At 43.5% G+C, this 20,725-nt stretch overlaps 1 protein-coding gene across 7 annotated transcripts in view; it reads right to left on the bottom strand.

The window, feature by feature from the left end:
- Positions 1-7,575: 7,575 nt before the first annotated feature.
- Positions 7,576-20,725, bottom strand: part of imp3 (IMP U3 small nucleolar ribonucleoprotein 3) — a 326,220-nt gene continuing 313,070 nt past the window's right edge. For 5 of the 7 annotated variants that reach the window (XM_085982178.1, XM_085982177.1, XM_085982181.1 and 2 more), the window contains 2 exons: positions 15,424-15,496; positions 7,576-11,482 (listed from right to left, as the gene is read on the bottom strand). In XM_085982178.1, the coding sequence (XP_085838304.1) occupies positions 11,366-11,482; positions 15,424-15,496 (190 nt within the window). In that variant the 3' untranslated portion in view covers positions 7,576-11,365. Of the gene's footprint in view, positions 11,483-12,769; positions 14,089-15,423; positions 15,497-20,725 lie in introns of those variants that run through there. The other 2 variants (XM_085982180.1, XM_085982179.1) reach the window with 1 other exon arrangement.

Below are 20,725 nucleotides of genomic sequence, written 5' to 3' on the forward strand. Positions count from 1 at the left end.
TAAATTTTTGTTTCCCCACCTGTGTTGATCTGCTTTTGTTTTGCTCCTGGGAGGTTTGGGTGTTGGAGGGAGGCTCGTGGCGCACGACTCTCCCAGGAGTCACAGATCTAGCACGTCTCTTATGGATTAAGCCTCATTCAGAAATGTTCACAGCTCATATCCTTCACAATGACCCAGCTCATATCCTTCACAATGACCCAGTAATCTGGTACTTGAACCAGGAAGGTCTACAGTACTCACGGCCCGGGTACTGCTGATGGTTGGCCAGGCAACCCAAGTCAATAACTGGACTTGGAGAGTTGACCTACCACTGGGAGTTGGGATTCCCCTCATTTGACTGCTCTATGGATAAAGTGATACTACCTGGACAAGCACCAGTGCTCTGCTCTGGGTAAGCTGCACAGTTCAAGGTGATTAAACTTCAGCAGTATCTCTGCACACACATGGGGACACTAACTGTCACCTACCAGCCCCTCAGCTCTCTTGCCTTGGGTAAGTGGGGTGTGTCTTCCGACAGGGAGTTGCGCTCCAACAGAAAATCCAGCTGTGTAAAGCATAAATGCTTTGGAGACTCGTCAGCATGTTCACAGCACAGAAGGAGGCCATTCGGCCCCTCATACCTGTCTAACTCTTTGAACGAGCTATACAATTAGTCCCACTCCCCTGCTCTTTTCCCAATGTTGATGGGTTTTCTGTGCACGTGGGTGACCAAAAAACAGGTTTTGTGAAGCTCACTACACGTTGACATTGAATGCTCCACACCTCCAGCAGTCAAAAATGCTGTCTTCAGAGTTAAACCTATACCCTTTTATTGATAAAATTTACATTATGAAAGACAAACACTCGCGGTTTCATCACTCAGCAGCAAGCTCCAGCAAGATGCACGGAAGCTTCATTTCACACACACAAAGTTCACACCACAAAAACATTACATCCTGTGATCACCAGCTACATCGCCTGTTCTACACTGGATCTTTAAAAGAGGTGTGCAATGTATACCAGTCCCGGGTCATTAAAAAAAATAGGCAGACAGATGTACCGTCTTGCTAACCGATCAGATTCTAGGACCAATCACACTTTTAAAGCAAGCCATTCTTTTAAAAAAGCATTGTAAGCAGGACTTCAGGTACCAGCTCGTATTGGCTCATCTGCTTAGAATCTGACTTAACCAGGACTAATAGGTCTGGTGCCACTAATTTAAACACATGACTCTCCCGGTGACCCTTTTCTGGACCCCAAGAAGGCCTTTGATATCGCTAACTATAACCATACCAACCTTCTAACACAAACTTAATAAATTAAACTCAAGTCCATCTTCAAATAAATAGGTCAAGTCCTATTTAACATGTGTCAAAAGGTTTCCTTGAAGTGAAAACTGATCCGGCACCAGCTGGAGTTGGAACTGCTCCCGTCAGACTCATGCTTCTTCCACTGCACATGATAGGGTCTGGACTCAGAACAGCCAGGGAAGAATATATTGTGATTTAGAAAGAACTTGAATTTATGTAGCACTTTTCACAACCCAAAGCGCTTTACAGCCAATAAAGTACTTTTCAAGGAGCCATCACTGTTGTAATGTAGGAAAACGTGGCATCCAATTTGCACACAGCAAGCTCCCACAAACAGTTAGGAAATAAATGACCAGGTCATCTGTTTGTAGGTGTTGGTTGATGAATAAATGTTGGCCCAGGACACCGGGGAAAACTCACCTGCTCTTCTTTGAAACAGTGCCACAGGATCTTTAACGTCCACTTGAGAAGGCAGACATGGCCTCGGTTTAACGTCTCATCTGAAAGACAGCACCTCCGACACTGCAGCACTCCCTCAGCACTGCACTGGAGCGTCAGCCTAGATTTTGTGCTCAAGTCTTTGGAGCGGGATTTGAACCCACAACCTTCAGACTCAAGTGCTATCACCGAGCCAAGGCTGACTAATACACCATCAAATGTAACCCGAGAGGTTCTCCTTGTTGAGTCTGTGTGTCCCAGTTATGCTTATTATAAATCACTGGACACAGACAACAAGAATAACTTTAACAGGTCTTTACTATTCGGAGGTCAGGGCTGAACTGCCCAGCAAATCACTACACAACGTTTATATACCGGTGTGGTCACCACCGGTATTACAGTATACAGCAGCCAAGAGAAAGTAGTACATCTCTTAAGGTAGTTCTCTTAAGGTGGAACAGGTTACATACACCACACTCCTGATGCTAATCACACTGCCTCATGTACAGCTTGAACCACACTGACCAAGACAGTCCTAGATTTGATTCTTCATGCTGAGTTGGCTGATCACAGCCAGGGCAGTGACAGGGACACTGCAGTTGGTCTCTGGGTTTTGAGGGGGGTGGTAGAAGGCAGAAAGGGAATAAAATGAGCCAGGATTACTAATCGCTGGAGAGTGAGGACAGAATTGACATTTGCCTCCATCAGTCAAATAGCCGGTTGGCACACACTGTTTGGGCTCAAATGAAAAAGGGCACTAGTGGGGAGTTCCTGAAGAGCTGTTGTAAGCTGTGGAGTCACACTGCAGCACAAGTCCAATCTTTCTGGTACAGGTGAACTGCAAATGCTGAAAATCTGTAATATCAAAGAGGAAAGTCTGATGGGCACCTTGGGTTGCACCTCAAATATTAGCCTATCTTTAGGGGCTTTTAAAAAATCATTTATTTAAACAATTTCTGCTGAGTTTTGGTGTGGTTAATCAGGAAAAAAATAATTTTCTCCTAAATTTGAGGGGGGGGGGGGGTGGTGGGTGGAAGAAAAAAAATCCCACTGTTTTGCCAAAAATCTAGTTCGGAGCCATAAGCTCATCGCAGCTGTGATGTAAGGGCGCATGATGAAGAGTCTCGATAATGACCACAGTGATGTTATTAACAGACTGGATACACCGCTTACACCAATCACAATATACCATTCACCACACACACTGCAAACTCAAACTTCAGCATCAACCAGTTCATACTTCAGTCTGACCTACAAATAATTCTGCTTCACAATATTACGGTGGTGATACACTATACTTTAGCAGTCAACGTTGTTCACTGCACAGTCCATTCACATATACCATAAATAAATGCATTTAACTGCTAAAATAGCTGGACAGTATTTTGGGACCATTACATTACTTTTGGGACTCTCATGGAGGCCCATAAAAGTACTGTCTGTGAACTCTGAAAATAATTGTGTGTCAGCATACAGATTAACTGTGCCTCGTTACTCTCTTGCTCGCGTATTTGAGGTATAATGATCAAAATAACTGATTTTTTTAAAAACCATTTTCTCTGAATTTACTATTCCTTGGGCTCTAATTTCCCCCCTCCCCACCCTCAATTTTCTTCACATTTTGTGCAGTCCCTTCACTACTTCATTAAGAAGCACCCTCATCACTGGATATTTGTATGGCATATATCGCACTAAAGTTGATGCAAATTCCAGTCCTTTAGACAATGGTGTGCAGTCTTTTCCAGCACCTCTAAGTCCCTTTACAGATGTAGTGACAGTAACATTTTTTTCCTTGGTCAAGTAAAAGCAAGTTACCTGACCTTTTAACCAACCTCCATGATTTTACTGGAACTGCCCAAACTACCTTTTGAGAAAATTTCTGGCAACAAATCACTAATCTTTAGTATAACATGCAGAGCTGCACTGCATCAGGCCTCTGAGTGCAGAGAACAGTTACAACCTTATTTCTCCCCTGCAGCCAATGTTATCCTCTCCACTCCTGAAGGCCTCAACTCCTTGCTGTGGTTTTACAGATGTCTTCTCATATTTAGTCCCAAGTCCCCATGCTTCATGCAGGAGTGAGCGTCAAGCTACTTGAACATGGGGGCATCAGAGTCAAGCCCAATCAGTCTCATTTGATGTCCCTGGTTGAACAGGGGGTTGCTGAATAACAAGCGGGAGTGCGAATCCTGGTCGATTTTCCCTTCCCTAATCCAAGAGGTACTAAAATCAGTTATAGTGTCCTTAGTGCTGCCACCTCAGCTGGTATCAGGTGAAACCGACTCCTTCCTGTTCCCTACGGCTCAGGTTCTCACTGTGTGAACCCATTAAGCACCAAGGGACCAAACTGCTCATTTAAGACAAAAGCAAAATACTGCGGATGCTGGAAATCTGAAATAAAAACAGAAAATGCTGGAAATACTCAGCAGGTCAGGAAGTATCTATGGAGAGAGAATCAGAGTTAACGTTTCAGGTTGATGGCCTTTCGTCAGAAATGGATATTGCCTGAACCTACTGAACTATGATCACCTTAGTTTCTTGGGCCTACATTCTCTGGAGTTTAGAAGATTGAGGTGATCTAATTAAAATGTATAAAATTCTTAGAGAGCTTGACAGGGTAGATGCTGAGGCTGTTTCCCCTGGCTGGAGAGTCTAGAACTAGAGGCCGTAGTCTCAGGATAGCAGGTCAGTCATTTAGGACTGAGGAGGAGAAATTTCTTCACTCAAAGGGTTGTGAATCTTTGGAATTTTCTACCCCAGAGGGCTTTAGTTTTTTTTAAATTCATTCACAGGATGTGGGTGTCACAGTAAGGCCAGCATTTATTGCCCATTCCTAATTGCCCTTGAGAAGGTGGTGGTGAGCCACCTTCTTGAACCATTGCAGTCCATGTGGTGAAGGTACTCCCACAGTGCTGTAAGGGAGTTCCAGGACTTTGACCCAGCGACGATGAAAGATCGGCGATATATTTCCAAGTTAAAAGGGTGTGTGACTTGGAGGGAAACTTGGAGGTGGTGGTGTTCCCATGCGCCTGCTGCCCTTGTCCTTCTAGGTGGAAGAGGTCGCGGGTTTGGGAGGTGCTACCAAAGAAGTCTTGGCAAGTTGCTGCAGTGCATCTTGTAGGTGGTACACACAGCAGCCACAGTATGCCGGTGGTGGAGAGAGTGAATGTTTAAGGTGGTGGATGGGGTGCCAATCAAGCGGGCTGCTTTGTCCTGGATGGTGTCGAGCTTCTTGAATGTTGTTGGAGCTACACTCATCCAGGCAAGTGGAGAGTATTCCATCACACTCCTTACTTGTGCCTTGTAGATGGTGGAAAGGCTTTGGGGAGTCAGGCAGTGAGATACGTGCCACAGAATACCTAGCCTCTGACCTGCTCTTGTTGCCACAGTATTTATGTGGCTGGTCCAGTTAAGTTTCTGGTCAATGGTAACCCCCAGGATGTTGATGGTGGGGTATTCAGCAATGGTAATGCTGTTGAATGTCATGGGGCAGTGGTTAGACTCTCGCTTGTTGGAGATAGTCATTGCCTGGCACTTGTGTGGCACGAATGTTACCTGCCACTTATAAGCCCAAGGCTGAACGTTGTGGAGGTCTTGCTGCATGCGGGCATGGACTGCTTCATTATCTGAGGAGTTGTGAATGGCACTGAATACTGTGCAGTCATCAGCGAACATCCCCATGTCTGACTTTTTGTTGGAGGGAAGGTCATTGATGAAGCAGCTGAAGATGGTTGGGCCTAGGACACTGCCCTGAGGAACTCCTGCAGCGATGTCCTGGGGCTGTGATGATTGACCTCCAACCACCACAACCATCTTCCTTTGTGCTAGCTATGACTCCAGCCCGTGGAGAGTTTTCCCCCCCAATTCCCATTGACTTCAGTTTTACTAGGGCCCCTTGATGCCACACTCAGCCATTTCTTGATATTGCGTGGAGTGAATCGAATTGGCTGAAGTCTGGCTTCTGTGATGGAGGAGGCTGATATCGATCATGCACTCGGCACTTCTCGCTGAAGATGGTTGCAAACGCTTCAGCCTTGTCTTTTGCACTCACGTGCTGGGCTCCACCATCAGTGAGGATGGGGATATTCATGGAGCTTCCTTCTCCAGTTAGTTGTTTAAAGGTCCACCACCATTCACAACTGGGTGTGGCAGGACTGCAGAGCTTTGATCTAATCTGTTGATTGTGGGATCGCTTAGCCCTGTCTATAGCATGCAGCTTCCGCTTTTTAGCATGCATGTAGTCCTGTGTTGCAGCGTCCCCAGGTTGGCACCTTATTTTTAGATACGCCTGGTGTTGCTCCTGGCATGCTCTTCTGCACTCCTTATTGAACCAGGGTTGATCCCCTGGCTTGATGGTAATGGTAGAGTGAGGGATATGCTGGGCCATGAGGTTACAGATTGTGGTGGAATACAATTCTGCTGCTGCCCACAGCACCTCATGTATGCCCAGTTTTGAGCTGCTAGTCATCGACAGATGTATCTGCGACAGGTAGACTGGTGAGGACGTGGTCAAGTAGGTTTTTCCCTTGTGTTGATTCTCTCACCACCTGCCGCAGGCCCAGACTCGGCCAATTCTGTCAGTAGTAGTGCTACCGAGCCACTCTTGGTAGTGGACATTGAAGTCCCTCACCCAGAGTACATTCTGTGCCCTTGCTACTCTCAGTGCTTCTTCTAAGTGGTGTTCAACATGGAGGCATACTGATTCATCAGGTGAGGGAGGGCAGTAGGTGGTAATCAGCAGGAGGTTTCCTTGCCCATGCTTGACCTGAAGCCATGAGACTTCACAGGGTCCAGAGTCGATGTTGAGGACTCCCTGGGCCACTCCTTCCTAACTGTATACAACTGTGCTGCCACCCCTGGTGGGTCTGTCCTGCCAGTGGGACAGGACATACCCAGGGATGGTGATGGAGGAGTTTGGGACATTGGGTATGACCATGTCAGGCTGTTCCTGACCGCTCTCCCAATTTTGGCAGAGCGCTGGCTATTATCATGAAGGAATCAGTGGGCACTGGTGCAGTTCAAAGATAAAACCTATTTTTCTTTTAAAAAGGCATCAAATTAGATCCAGGACATAAGCTAATTAGTCTAACAATAATAGATAAAATAATGAAACTATTCTAAGGGGAAGGCTGGAGAAGTATTGGTATATAGTAATAAATTAATAAGTAGCAGCCAATATGAGCTCAGAAGGCAAATATTTTGGCCCAGAATTTGCAGTTGGCGAAGTAAATCTCAGTCAAGAACTTTGGCTTTTCCGGGCAGCACGGTGGCATAGTGGTTAGCACTGTTGCCTCACAGCGCCAGGGACCCGGGTTCGAATCCGGCCTCGGGTGACTGTCTGTGTGGAGTTTGCACATTCTCCCCGTGTTTGCGTGGGTTTTCTCCGGGTGCTCCGGTTTCCTCCCACAGTCCAAAGATGTGCGGGGTTAGGTTGATTGGCTATGATAAAAATTGACCCTTAGTGTTAGGGGGATTAAATATGTGGGGTTATGGGGATAGGGTGGGATATGTGTAGGGGTTACGGGGATCGGGTGGGATATGTGTCGGTGCAGGCTTGATGGGCCGAAATGGCCTCTATCTGTACTGTGAGGTTTCTGTGATTCTGTGATTCTGTGATGCGTAATTGAAATCAACAGAAATTAAGGGGAATTCACAGCAAAACGTTGCTGTGTTGGCAACAAGCTGTCTAAGCAGCCAATCAAAACGCAGAATTCTCAGTCAGCCAACCAGGAAGTGGGTAAGCTCCTAAAATTTTATAAAATGTTAGAGAGAGCAAAACAAAGATTGGGGCTTTCATATGGGGAAAAGGCAAACCTGAAATAAAGATGAACAAATTAGTTTCTAAAAATTTTTAATTTTTATTAAAATGGATAAATTTGACACTGCACACAATTAAAATTAGTTTTTCAGGCCCATAACCTTTGTTTAGCAGTTAAAACCCCAGTTACACCTAATCCAAAAAGGTCAAACTTTTAATGGGGTATTTAACAGCGTAATTACTGCAGAAGAGTCGAAGTTTTGGTCAGTTTCCATGATTTGAGAGTTTTCACTGATTGCCGGCTCTGTAGTGGGCTGGGGGGACACGGTGCAGCTTGTGGAGGAGCAGTGAATAACTGACTGCAACTTCAGGATTTCCGCATTAGGCTGCGCCTGCGCTAAATCCTGACGTTGCGGTCGGTTTCAAAGGCGAAATGACGGCCAACGCTGCCAGTTCACGGTCATCAGGACCGAAAATTCCGAGCCTTTGTACAACAAATATCCTCAACTTCCCAGAGGACAGTACAGATTAAATAGAAATACTGGAACTACATAAGATATAATTTGTTGGACCTTGGAGAAAGCTTCCGACAAAAGTTCCACATAAAAGAATCCTAATTGAACTGAAAGCAATCAAAATCCAGGGACATTCAAAATGCAGCTGGATGTGATCATGGGAATTGGGACACAAGGATGAGCTTCAATGGGTTGAATGGACTTGTGTTGTACTGTACTGAATTTTCTATGGTTCAGAAAGTCAGCAGAGACCCTGAATATATAACTTCCACCTCCAGAATACACTGCCAGCAATGAGAAATGGGCACTTAGACCACTGGGCTTGCCCTGTTCTTTATGTCCATGTACAAACCCAACCCAGGCTATGCCAAGATCAGCACCCCATCAACTTCTTTTTTGTAATGTCACCCCCAAATCTTTATTCATCACACTTGGTTATCTAATATTCATGCAAGAGGGATAGATGCCTAGCACTTCAGCTGCAATGCTCACATTTCCAAATGCTATTTCATGTAATTTGTATTCGTCTCCTTCTTAAGCTCGGTGTCAATTTTCTCTGATAACGCTATTGTGAAGTGCCTTGGGATGTTTTACCACATTAAAGGCACTTTATAAATGCAAGATGTTATTATAAGTACTGTTTATACAACAGAGAACAGCTCCATATCTTACCTGGAAAAACAGTCATGTAGATTCTCTTCATCAGAGGCATGATTAGCATTCACTGACATTACAATAACCATTACCAAGCAGGACATCATCTTTTTTCACCAAGCAGCACAGACCTGCCATTGCTTCATTGTTATGCCATTATGACTTGCACCAAGTTTTATTCCTGCCAGGCCCATTCCACGTCAGTGGGTAGCACTCTCACCTCTGAGTCAGCAGTACTGAGGGAGCGCTGCACTGTCGGAGGCGCCGTCTTTCGGATGAGACGTTAAACCGGCGTTCTGTCTGATCTTTAAGGTGGTCATAAATAATCCTATGGCCCTACTCAAAGGAGAGCAGGGGAGTTCACCTTGTGTCCTGACCAATATTTATCCTTCAAGTAACATCACTAAAAGCAGTCTGTCTGGTCATTTATCACATCGCTGTTTGAGGGACCTCACTGGGTGCAAACTGGCTGCCACGTTTCCCTAAATTACAATAATGACTATACTTCAAAAGCAGTCCATTGGCTGTGAAGTGCTTTGGGACATCCTGAGGATATAAAAGGCACATAATTGCAAGCTCCTTCTTTCTAGACTTCCAGTACCATCTCTGGTCTTGATGGTATCCATCCCATTGTCCTCAAGGTTTGCACATCTAAACCTACCTCTTCAAAATGCTATTCCATCTCTCTTGCTCAAAGTCCACTTTTTCTTCTCACTGAAAATTTGCTCTAATCCCAAGAAATGTGACCCTCTTGCTCTTCAAACTAGTACCCTTCTGTTGTCTTAACTTTCTAGTTATGGAAGCTGCTGTTCACTCAAATTATTCCTCACCTTGAAAATCCTGGCCTAATCCCTGATCACCAATATGGTCTTTGGCACTGTTATTCCACTAGTGACCTTATTACCAACACACCTCAAACTCTACTCTTGAAAACTTTGATGAGTCATTTGCCATTGCCTTTGACCAGGCCTGATACTGAGCACTTCAAAACAAGTTACCATCATATGCGGTTCATGCTGGGACACCGTAAGGTTTAGAACTAAAGCACACATCAAATGGCCCTATCCGTGCTACAGTTTATGGCTCAGCCTCTGACCCTTTTTCCAATAATTCTGGAGTTCCCCAGGGTCTTGTCTTCTTTTCACTCTGTTTCTTCATATCAATGTCATCCTTCCACCATAATCCAACCATATCCCATTTGTTTGCTGATGATTCCACTTGAAATTTATCAACTTCCTTCAGACTGCACAACCTCAAAGCAAATAGTTTTATTCCTTTTGCAATGCAATGGCTGAATGACTACATCTTGATCTCTTTGTGGAGGCAATGAAGGTCTTGTTCTTCCAACTCTTCAAAGACACAGTTTCTTTATGTTTCTCTTAGCTGTAACCTTATATAGCTCCACATCTTTCTACATCCATTAACATTCTACACCTCACTATCGCCTCTGACCTCAAACTAAATTGCCTTAATCATCTCCAATGCTAAATCTGCCTCCAGGAAGCTTGCTTTCCTCTTTCACATCATACATTTTGTTTCTCCTCAAAAATTCTCTGAAGCCCAACTCTATCCAAGGCTTGAATACTGCTCCCTTATCTGGCAAAGGCCTTCTAACGCCCTCTCGCACTCCTGGACTGGATGATTTACCTCATGTGCTCTTCCCAACCCTTTCACCATCATCCTACACATTGTTCATCCTCCTTCCAAATTCTTAATGTGTTGAAATCAGGACTAACTGCAGTCTGCTACTCTAACTCATTCTTCCCAAGTTAAGAAATATTGTATGGCACCTTTCATGACCTCAAGATGTCGCTAAACACTTCACAAGCAATGAAGTACTTTTGAAGTGCGGTCACTGTTGTAATGTAGGAAACGCGGCACACAGCAAGGTCCCAAAAACAGCAATGCGATAAATGACCAGATAATTTGTTCTAGTGATGTACGCCGAGGGATAAATATTGGCTAGGACACAGAGGGAACTCGAACAGTGCTAGAGATGTTTTACATCCACCCGAGGGGGAAGATGGGGCCTCGATTTAACATCTCATCCGAAAGACAGTGCAGCACTCCCTCAGTACTGCACTGAAGTGTCAGCCTGTATCATGCGCGCAAGTCTGAGTGGAGCTTGAACCCACAACCTTCTAACTCAGATGAGAGTGCTACCACTGTACCTGTATCACTAGAAAAACAGCTGACTTATGTGCACTAGCTATAGTTACAATATGGGGGTAACTAGTGCTTTCGACTGAACAATCATCGAAACAGATTAAAAGCATAACCATATAATTATCAACTTAATTTTCCCCGCCCAAACCAGGAATTCATGCTGCGGTATGGCTCCATGGACACTGGCAGCTCATACGTACCTTGCACAATTGCCAATCTTCATGTGAGAGCAGATTGCAGCAGTGACTGATCCCGTCTTCAGCCAAAATTCACTGATGTGCCTTTTATAGGAGAAGCCCATGGAAGGTAATCTGGTACAGGAACCCTGGCAGTATCCCAAGTGAGGGAATTTTCCACCACCCCCCCACCAAACCCCACCTAGGACATTGAGACTAACTGTAGCAACCCTACGGAGATCTGCTTACTCAACTCGACCAGGATCAAACCTGGGGACTTCCTGGTCTGTTGTGTTTAGTAACACACTGGGCAGTGGATTTACTCACTTAGTCATCAGGGTGCTCACTATCCGCTTGGTTTAATATAGATCACAGAGGAAGAAGGAATGTACATAACCAGGGAAAAAAAATATTGTGGCTCATCTGACTGGTCTGAGATGGTCTTCTCCAGTCCTGAAAGTTGAGCGACAATTGCAGTTTGAAGATCTGTAGGTAAAAAAAAGCCAGGAGATTACAAAAAAAAGGCAAATTCTGTAGTTGTAAACATTCATTTTTTTTATTCGCTTATGGGATGTGGGCGTCGCTGGCAAGGCCAGCATTTATTGCCCATCCCTAATTGCCCTTGAGAAGGTGGTGGTGAGCCGCCTTCTTGAACCGCTGCAGTCCGTGTGGTGAAGGTACTCCTACAGTGCTGTTAGGGAGGGAGTTCCAGGATTTTGACCCAGCGACGATCTGCAAAGCTTCCATGCATAAACATGGAATGAAACAGTCCTAAAAAATTGCTGATAGGCATTTACAGGACTGTTGCTCAAATCTTCAAAATAAATCCCAAATCTAAATGGAATTTTAAAAAAATTCAAAACCCAATTAACTTCAAGTGGTTGCTTACTTCCAAACTGGAACACATCACCTCCCTCAGCCTTCGCTTCCTCCAACCATCTTCAGGCTTCTGAAACCCAAACTTGGCCTCACCCAATCACCACTTCCTAATTTACCCCATCTTCTCTTTTACCCTGTTCATCTCATCAGCAAGTTGAAAGTGCTCAGCCAGGGGTTAAATTTAAAGTCAAACCTGAATTGGAGAAGTAAAGCTCCAGCAGAAATCTAAGCATTTAAAAAATATATACACATGTATTAAAGAAAATCCCCACAGTTGATTCAATTACTTTTCCCAGAAATAAACATCTAGTACATTATAAAGCTACGTCAAAGGTTAATTCTAACCCTACAACAAACAATGGGAGCTTCACCTTACTGTTTCTCTTATTTATATATGGCGACCCTTGTGGCTTGACCCCCCACATATGCACATTAGTCTGAAGGTTACGATTAGCGTTGTTTTAAAAGTTGTCTTGACACTTGGATTTCTCTCCCAAAAACAAACAACATGGCGGTCGGTGTTCCCTCCTTATAACCTAAATGCAAAATGTCAATGAACTGGTCACTTTGGTCAGTCAGGATTTGAATCCGCCACCCTGGTTAACAACCCAATGCCTCGCCATGTCCTGTTTCAGTTTTCATTTTGGCACGTCTGCGTATCAGCTCCGATGGTCAGCAAACAGGGATGTTTCTGCTAACAGTTGCAACCAGCAGCCTAAAAGTGCTCCCTCTTATTCAACTCTCCAGTATTATTATTATTATTATTTTTTTTTAAAAACATCTCAATCCTTACCGGCAGCCATCTATCCCTGCATGCCCCTAGCCTGGAGTCTGCTTTTACTACAAAGAGACCAGTTATTTTGCTTATAAAAGAAAACCACAATCAGAATGGAAAATATGAAAGAATTTGGATTTATTTGTAGAAATGTTTTAAAAATTGAGAAACACAAATAGAAGATGATGTTAGTCTTTGCTAAGCCGGGGATAACACATGCTGGTAAAGCTGAAACACCACATAGCCTTTCTCAAAGAATAAGAGGTTATACTAGGTTGTGCATTATCCTTTACAAAAATCCAGTATTAGGGCATTTGTTCAGTGGTACCAACATTTGGAATCCACTGTCGTTTTAGTCCCCCTCAAAAAGATTTAGGGTTCCGAGGACTGTGTATAAAGCAAAAATTAATCTTTTCTTCTAAAAAAAATAAATAATAATCTTCTGATTTTAAATCTAATTTTGGGTCTGGAATGCCCCTTAGGGACAAAGGTAACGGGGGGCTGATTCAATTTGGTTTCGAATTTGGCGAATTCACCTGTTGCATACCCTGTGGGACAAATCTGCGGTTTTCTTGTCCTCACTCGGGCTCATCAGCTGATCGTGCAGAGAGGGCACCACAGCTTCAAATAGAATTCTCCGCTTCGTTACAAAAGAGCCTGGGCTGCTGGTGCTTTCTTTTATATGAGGGAGTGTTTGGACTGATCAGGGAGACAGGGATGGAGAGTACAGCTCACTTGTGGGCCTTTGTGTGCAGTTTACTTCAAACTATGTTCAGAACCATATCAGATCAATGACAGGACTGCACTGACACTGTGCTGTCAGTCAGGAAGCAGCTGTATCAGTGTTAGATCAATGTATAGGCAATGGTCGAACTGCACTGACACAGTGTACATGCTGCTGTCAGTCAGGAAGCGCCTGTATCAGATCAATGTACGGGTAATGGTGGGCTTAAAGGGACAGTTTACTTAAACTGAAGTCTAGTTGTATCCCTAGGTACAACTGTGATGATAGTGCAGGCAAGGATAAGACTATACACCGGGTCATCAATTCATAGGATCCATTCAATGCTGATCATACAAACTAGTTTTGACACAAATAATGCCAAAACTGGTAAAATGACTCATTGTAACCACTTAGTGAGATTCTACTATGCTGGGAAATTACAATGTTTTATAACATATATATTACAATGTCAAATGTATTAGGGTGGAGATAAAATGGACATTTGTTGTAGGTAACCAATCAGAAGTTAATAAAATCGGTAACTCCCAGCTCCACCATACAGCCTCGAGATATAGTCTGAAGTCAGGATGTTTCAGCAGCGGTGATGTGTAGTCAGTGTAGGCCACCAAAGGAGATATTCACTCTACTTAAAGTAATGCATAGGGCAGTCAGCCAAAAGACATGGAACTAAGCAACCAGGTCAAAGTCATCTCTCTGCGGGGGGGGGAGAAAACAGAGAAAAAAAAATGAACATCTTCCAGACTGTTACACCAATCAACAAATGCATTTTTCAAATATATTCCAGTTTAATTTAAATATAACATTTAAAACCTTTTTTTAAAATATAATGCTGGAAATGCAGGCTGACGTTTTCAGTGTGTCCCTTCATTAGAACCAGGAGTTCAGATACAGTCACTCCACAACATTACCCTTTCACCACACCTCCCTCTCCTCCTTAAACCCCACCTGTTTGACTAAGCTTTTGGTCACCCCTCCTGAAATCTTTCTTTTGCTCGGTGCCCATTTATTTATTGATGCCTTTGAAGAGCCTTGGGACGTTTAGCTAGGTTAAAGGCTTTATAAATGCAATTTCCAAAGTCCCCTCTTTTATTTTTATCTTTGTTTTCAGCCCCAGGTGTTTATATAGCACCTGTCATGGCCTCAGATACCCAAACAGCCAATTAATTAATTTTTGATGACAATAAATGTGCTCACAGCAAGATCCCACACACACCAAAAGAAATAAATGACAAGTTAATCTGTTTAGGAGAAGTTAGTTGAGGGAGGAATGTTGGCCAGGACACCAGGAGAACTCTCTGCTCTTCTTTAAATACAGCCACAAAATCTTTCATGTTCAACTGAAAAAGGTTGATGGGGTCTCAGTTTAACAGCTTATCTGGCAGACGACACCTCAGACAGTACAGCGCTTCCTCAGAACGGCACTGACGTGTCAGCCGAGGTTATGTGCTCAAGTCTTGGTGTGGAGCTCGAACCTTTGACTCAGAGGAGTGCTACCATTGAATTAAGAGTCTGTTGGCTATTCAACTGCAGACAGCATCACAGTTGAGCCCAATTCTGTCTTCATCCAACAACCACATACAGACCCCACTTTCAGCTGTGGACAAAGAAGCCAATTTAGCATCTCCACCACTGGCCTCCTTAACCTCAGTTAAGCAAACATGGAACACTGTTTCACCATGACGCCTCCCTGGTCTGTATGACTAAGTTCCACAGCAGCCACTGCGCCCCTTGCACGTCTCCGTGTGAAAGTCATTATTTCAGCTGGCAGGACAAGTGCCGAGCTCCAGCCAAAGAATCAGGCATTTGCTGGTAATTAAGAATAAATTATAGCGTTGGAGTGACTTGTGACATAGTGCGCGGTGGATTCTTAAGTGCTTTAGCTTCAAGCTTCAAGTGTCAGGCCAAAGCAGAAAACTAAAATCCACCAAAAGACCACCTTGGGCAGATCCTCCCCACTGAATTACAGGCACAAGTTAATCAGGGAAAAACCAGCGTGCGATAGATTTTCAAGCAAGTTGTTAAGAATACCTCTTCATTGTACTCCATTACATGCTGTTTGATCTTTGAAGAATCCACCCAGGTTACATAGTCCTCTGTATTCCTGCAGGATTAGCACAAAAAATGGCCACGTTAACACAGACAGATATTCACAAAGTAGTTAGACTATCTTGCACTAAGGCTGATAAATGCACAGTCTTTTACCTGCTGTTACCAGCATTTCCAGTTTAACACTGGTCTGCCCTCCTGCTCCCCACACATGTTTGTGCTGCAAGGCACTTTCACCAACAGTAGGGAGAAAACAACCTTTCCCACAAACCGACCCACCCACTGCTCATGTCCTTCTCATAACAAAACTGACTTTGAAGCAATTTGACTTCTCCTAGTCTGAGATAGGCCAGGTTCAAATATAAAATGGTTATAAACAGTGCATGCACCAGCCTTTGTGTAAGCAGCTTATTGCCACGTGCAGTTTTTTTTTTAAATATGTAAACTTAGCCTGTTTTCATTAACATTTTGGGGCGCTAAGGTGCCAGTTTATGCTCTCACACCACCCAAAAACAACTGAATGTGGAGAAAACCTGAGGCAGGCAGGGGTCAGTTTGGCTGGCACGTTTCTTTGCTGCTGAACTTCACTTACACGACCACAGTTCCTATAGTCATGGAGAAGCTCCTTCTTCAGCTGCCGATGTTTGGGAACCCACTGAAAATATGCCTTTCAATAATATTGGCTTTTTATTGGAATTGTTCAGTGGCAATCAGAAGCCAAACATGGTAAGTAGGTTGAAAATTTAAACAGCCTGTTTGATGTACAAGTGATATTTATTCCACTTTATCTGCCATCAGGTGTTAGGATTCGAGTTCTCTCCCAACACAGAGTACGTTCACAGCACAAGGGCAGTTACTATAAGTAGACCAAGCCTCCTATGAACCAAAATCTGCACCCTTATATGTGATACAAGTGGGATAGGATGTCACGGGATCGATGGTTACCTCTAACTACAGTATGTCACACCGGGAAGCAAGTTCTGTTCAATTTGTTAATGTTTCCAATGTTTTTAATTAACGAAAAAATAAGGTGAAGAGCTAAAGCCCATAGTCAGAATAATACCAAAGTTGAAAAGAGCAAGTGAGAAGACAAGATACATTAAGAAGTTTAACACAGAAAATGCACTGCGGGTTTTATATTATGCACAATTTGTTAATAAAGCATTCTGAAAGCTCAGGGGGCAACAGGCAAGATATAATAACTGCTGTTTACAGGTGGTTGTAGATGACTGGGTTTTTGCATAAACTCTATACTGGTATGGCTGCACAAGGCACATCATACCAGATATAAATGCAGCATTTGATTTTTGGGATTACACAGACTGCAATGCAATACACAAGGATTTTAATTTTTTTTTTTTTTTTTAAAAAGAGGGTTAATCCTATTTTTCTTCTGTACAGATCTGATATCCTAATGACAGTGTCCAACTGCACAGAAAACAGCAACAAGGACAGGTGTCTAATAAATGACCTAGAGAAATTGTGCTGGGTGGTAATGAGCAAGTTACAGATTTTCCATAGCCTTCTGCATTATCCAGCTACCCTTCCCCGGCAAACAATGGTTAATTGTTTCCAATTGGGAATATAAAGGACAAAGTTCTTCCTCTCCCCTCCCCGGTTAGGTCTCCCTGCACCTAGCATGCTGGATCAGGTGCATTCCTCTTCCAGGTGTCAGACCAAGTATGTTCCAGCTCTGGTACCCAACCGGCCAGAGTATGATGAATCAAACATAACGAGAAACGCAGTAAAGAGAAATGGGCTTATCTGTTAATACCTTACTGCCTGCAGAACTCATTCCCCGCCACTAGGAGGGGACACTCCCTTTACAATGAAGTTCATCACACTGCTGTAATTAGATTCGTATGTGACTGGCTAACAACAGAATAATGCCTTAAATTTGCTTGCTGTTTTTGTCACATTCAAGAACTGTGGGTGTGGGACCAAGCTCAGCTTTCCACCCGTCCACATTCCCTCTGGGCTGGTGCAATACCATGGAGCAGAATCATCTCGGGTGACTGTCTGTGTGGAGTTTGCACATTCTCCCCGTGTTTGCGTGGGTTTTCTCCGGGTGCTCCGGTTTACATAAGAACATAAGAAATAGGAGCAGGAGTAGGCCAATTGGCCCCTCGGGCCTGCTCCGCCATTCAATAAGATCATGGCTGATCTGATCCTAACCGCCAATCCACTATGACAGGACTATCTCCTGAATCTAACAGCATTAGACACACGAAAGCAGGATCAGGCTACACGGCCCCTGGGCCCGCTCCGCTACCCACAGGGCCATGACCTATCCGAACCTAGACTCATGTCCAAATTCCTGCCCGCTCCCCGTAACCCTTAATTCCCTTTTCTACTAGGAAACTGTCTATTTCTGTTTTAAATTTATGTAATGATGTAGCTTCGACAGCTTTTTGGGGCAGCATATTCCATGGACCTACCACCCTCTGAGTGAAGTAGTTCCTCCTCATCTCAGTTTTGAAAGAGCAGCCCCTTATTCTAAGACTATGCCCCCTAGTTCTAGTTTCACCCATCATCTGGAACATCCTCCCTGCATCCACCCGATCCAACCCCTTCATAATCTTATATGTTTCAATAAGATCACCTCTCATTCTTCTGAACTCCAATGAGTAGAGTCCCAATCTACTCAACCTCTCCTCATATGTCCATCCCCTCATCCCCGGGATTAATCGAGTGAACCTTCTTTGTACTGACTCGAGAGCAAGTATGTCCTTTCTTAAGTATGGACACCAAAACTGTATGCAGTATTCCAGGTGCGGTCTCACCAATACCTTGTACAACTGAAGCAATACCTCCCTATTTTTATATTCTATCCCCCTAGCAATGAAAGCCAACATTCCATTGGCCTTCTTAATCACTTGCTGCACCTGCATACTAACCTTTTGAGTTTCGTGCACCAGGACCCCCAGATCCCTTTGTACTTCAGTACTTTCAAGTTTCTTGCCATTAAGATAATAACTTGCTCGACGATTTTTCCTGCCAAAGTGCATAACCTCACACTTTCCAGTATTGTATTCCATCTGCCAAATCTCTGCCCACTTACTTAGCCTGTCTATGTCCCCTTGCAGGTTTTTTATGTCCTCCTCACTCACTACTTTCCCTCCCATCTTAGTATCATCTGCAAACTTTGATGTGTTACACTCGGTCCCCTCCTCCAAATCGTTAATATAGATTGTAAAGAGTTGGGGACCCAGCACTGGCCCCTGCGGAACACCACTGGTTACTGATTGCCAGTCTGAATATGAACCATTTATCCCAACTCTCTGCCTTCTGTTAGATAGCCAATCCTCTATCCATGCCAGAATATTACCCCCAATCCCGTGATTTTTTATCTTAAGCAATAATCTTTTGTGTGGCACCTTGTCAAATGCCTTTTGGAAGTCTAAATACACTACGTCCACTGGTTCACCTTTATCCACCCTATATGTTACTTCCTCAAAGAACTCCAGCAAATTTGTCAAACATGACTTCCCCTTCATAAAACCATGCTGACTTTGTCTTATTAAATTATGATTATCCAAATGTCCTGTTACTGTCTCCTTAATAATGGACTCCAAAATTTTACCTACCACAGATGTTAGGCTAACCGGTCTATAGTTTCCAGCCTTCTGTCTACTGCCCTTTTTAAATAAGGGTGTTACATTAGCAGTTTTCCAGTCTGCCGGGACCTTTGCTGAGTCCAGGGAGTTTTGGAAGATTATTACCAATGCATCCACAATCCCTACCGCCACTTCCCTCAAAACCCTGGGATGTAAGCCATCAGGTCCAGGTGATTTATCCGCCTTGAGTCCCATTATTTTACCAAGTACTACTTCCTTAGTGATTTTAATCGTATTTAGCTCCTCCCCCCCTATAGCCCCCTGCTTGTCAAGTGTTGGGATATTCTTGGTGTCCTCTACTGTAAAGACTGATACAAAATATTCATTCAGTGTTTTTGCCATCTCCATATTTCCCACCATTAATTTCCCGGTCTCATCCTCTAAGGGACCAATATTTACTTTAGCCACCCTTTTTCTTTTTATATAACTATAAAAACTCTTACTATCTGTCTTTATATTTTTGCTAATTTACTTTCATAATGTATCTTCCCTTTCTTAATCAATCTTTTTGTTATTTTTTGCTGTCTTTTAAAGTTTTCCCAATCCTCTATCCTCCCACTAGATTTGGCTACCTTATATGCCCTTGTTTTTAGTCGAATACTATCCTTAATTTCTTTACTTAGCCACGGATGGCTGTCTTTTCTTTTACACCCTTTTTTTCTCAGTGGAATATACTTTTTTTGGAATTTGTAAAATAACTCCTTAAATGTACACCACTGATCATGTATCGTCTTATCCTTTAACCTATTTTCCCAATCCACTTTACTCAATTCCGCTCTCATACCTTCATAGTCTCCTTTATTCAAGCTTAGCACGCTTGTTTGAGATACAGCCTCCTCACCCTCTAACTGAATATGGAATTCAACCATGTTATGGTCACTCATTCCAAGGGGATCCTTTACTAGGACATTTTTAATTAATCCTGTCTCGTTACACAGGACCAGATCTAAGGTTGCTTGCCCCCTGGTTGGTTCAGTTACATACTGCTCAAGAAACCCATCCCTAATACACTCAATGAACTCATCCTCAAGGCAGCCCTGCCCAATTTGATTCGTCCAATTTATATGATAGTTAAAATCCCCCATAATTATAGATGTTCCCTTATTACAAGCCTCAACTATTTCCTGATTGATACTCCGTCCAACCGAGTTGCGACTGTTCGGAGGCCTATATACTACACCCATTAGTGTTTTTTTCCCCTTATTATTCCTTATCTCCACCCAAACTGTTTCATTATCCTGATCCTTTGACCCAATATCATTTCTCTGTATTACAGTGATTCCTTCCTTTATTAACATAGCCACCCCACCTCCCCTTCCTTCCTGCCTGTCCTTCCTGATTGTTAAATAACCTGGTATGTTTAATTCCCAGGCAGTCAACCTGCAGCCATGTTTCTGTAATGGCCACAAGATCATACCCATATGTAGCTATTTGTGCCTTTAACTCGTCTATTTTGTTACGAATGCTACGTGCATTCAGATAGAGAACTTTCAAATATGTTTTGTGACACTTAGTTCCTGCTATTGCCCTTTTTATTACTTTACCTTTTACTCCACACCTTCTACCCCTTCCTGACACGCTCTGGTTTTTAATTTCCCCACTGCTACCTAAGTCTATGACCTTCTCTGTTGTCATTTGTATTATTTGCTCTCTGGGAACCTCCCCCC

Source organism: Somniosus microcephalus, chromosome 3 (assembly GCF_052327205.1).
Source record: "Somniosus microcephalus isolate GS21.2 chromosome 3, FLI_Smic_1.0, whole genome shotgun sequence".
In the NCBI taxonomy this organism is placed as follows: Eukaryota; Metazoa; Chordata; class Chondrichthyes; order Squaliformes; family Somniosidae; genus Somniosus; species Somniosus microcephalus.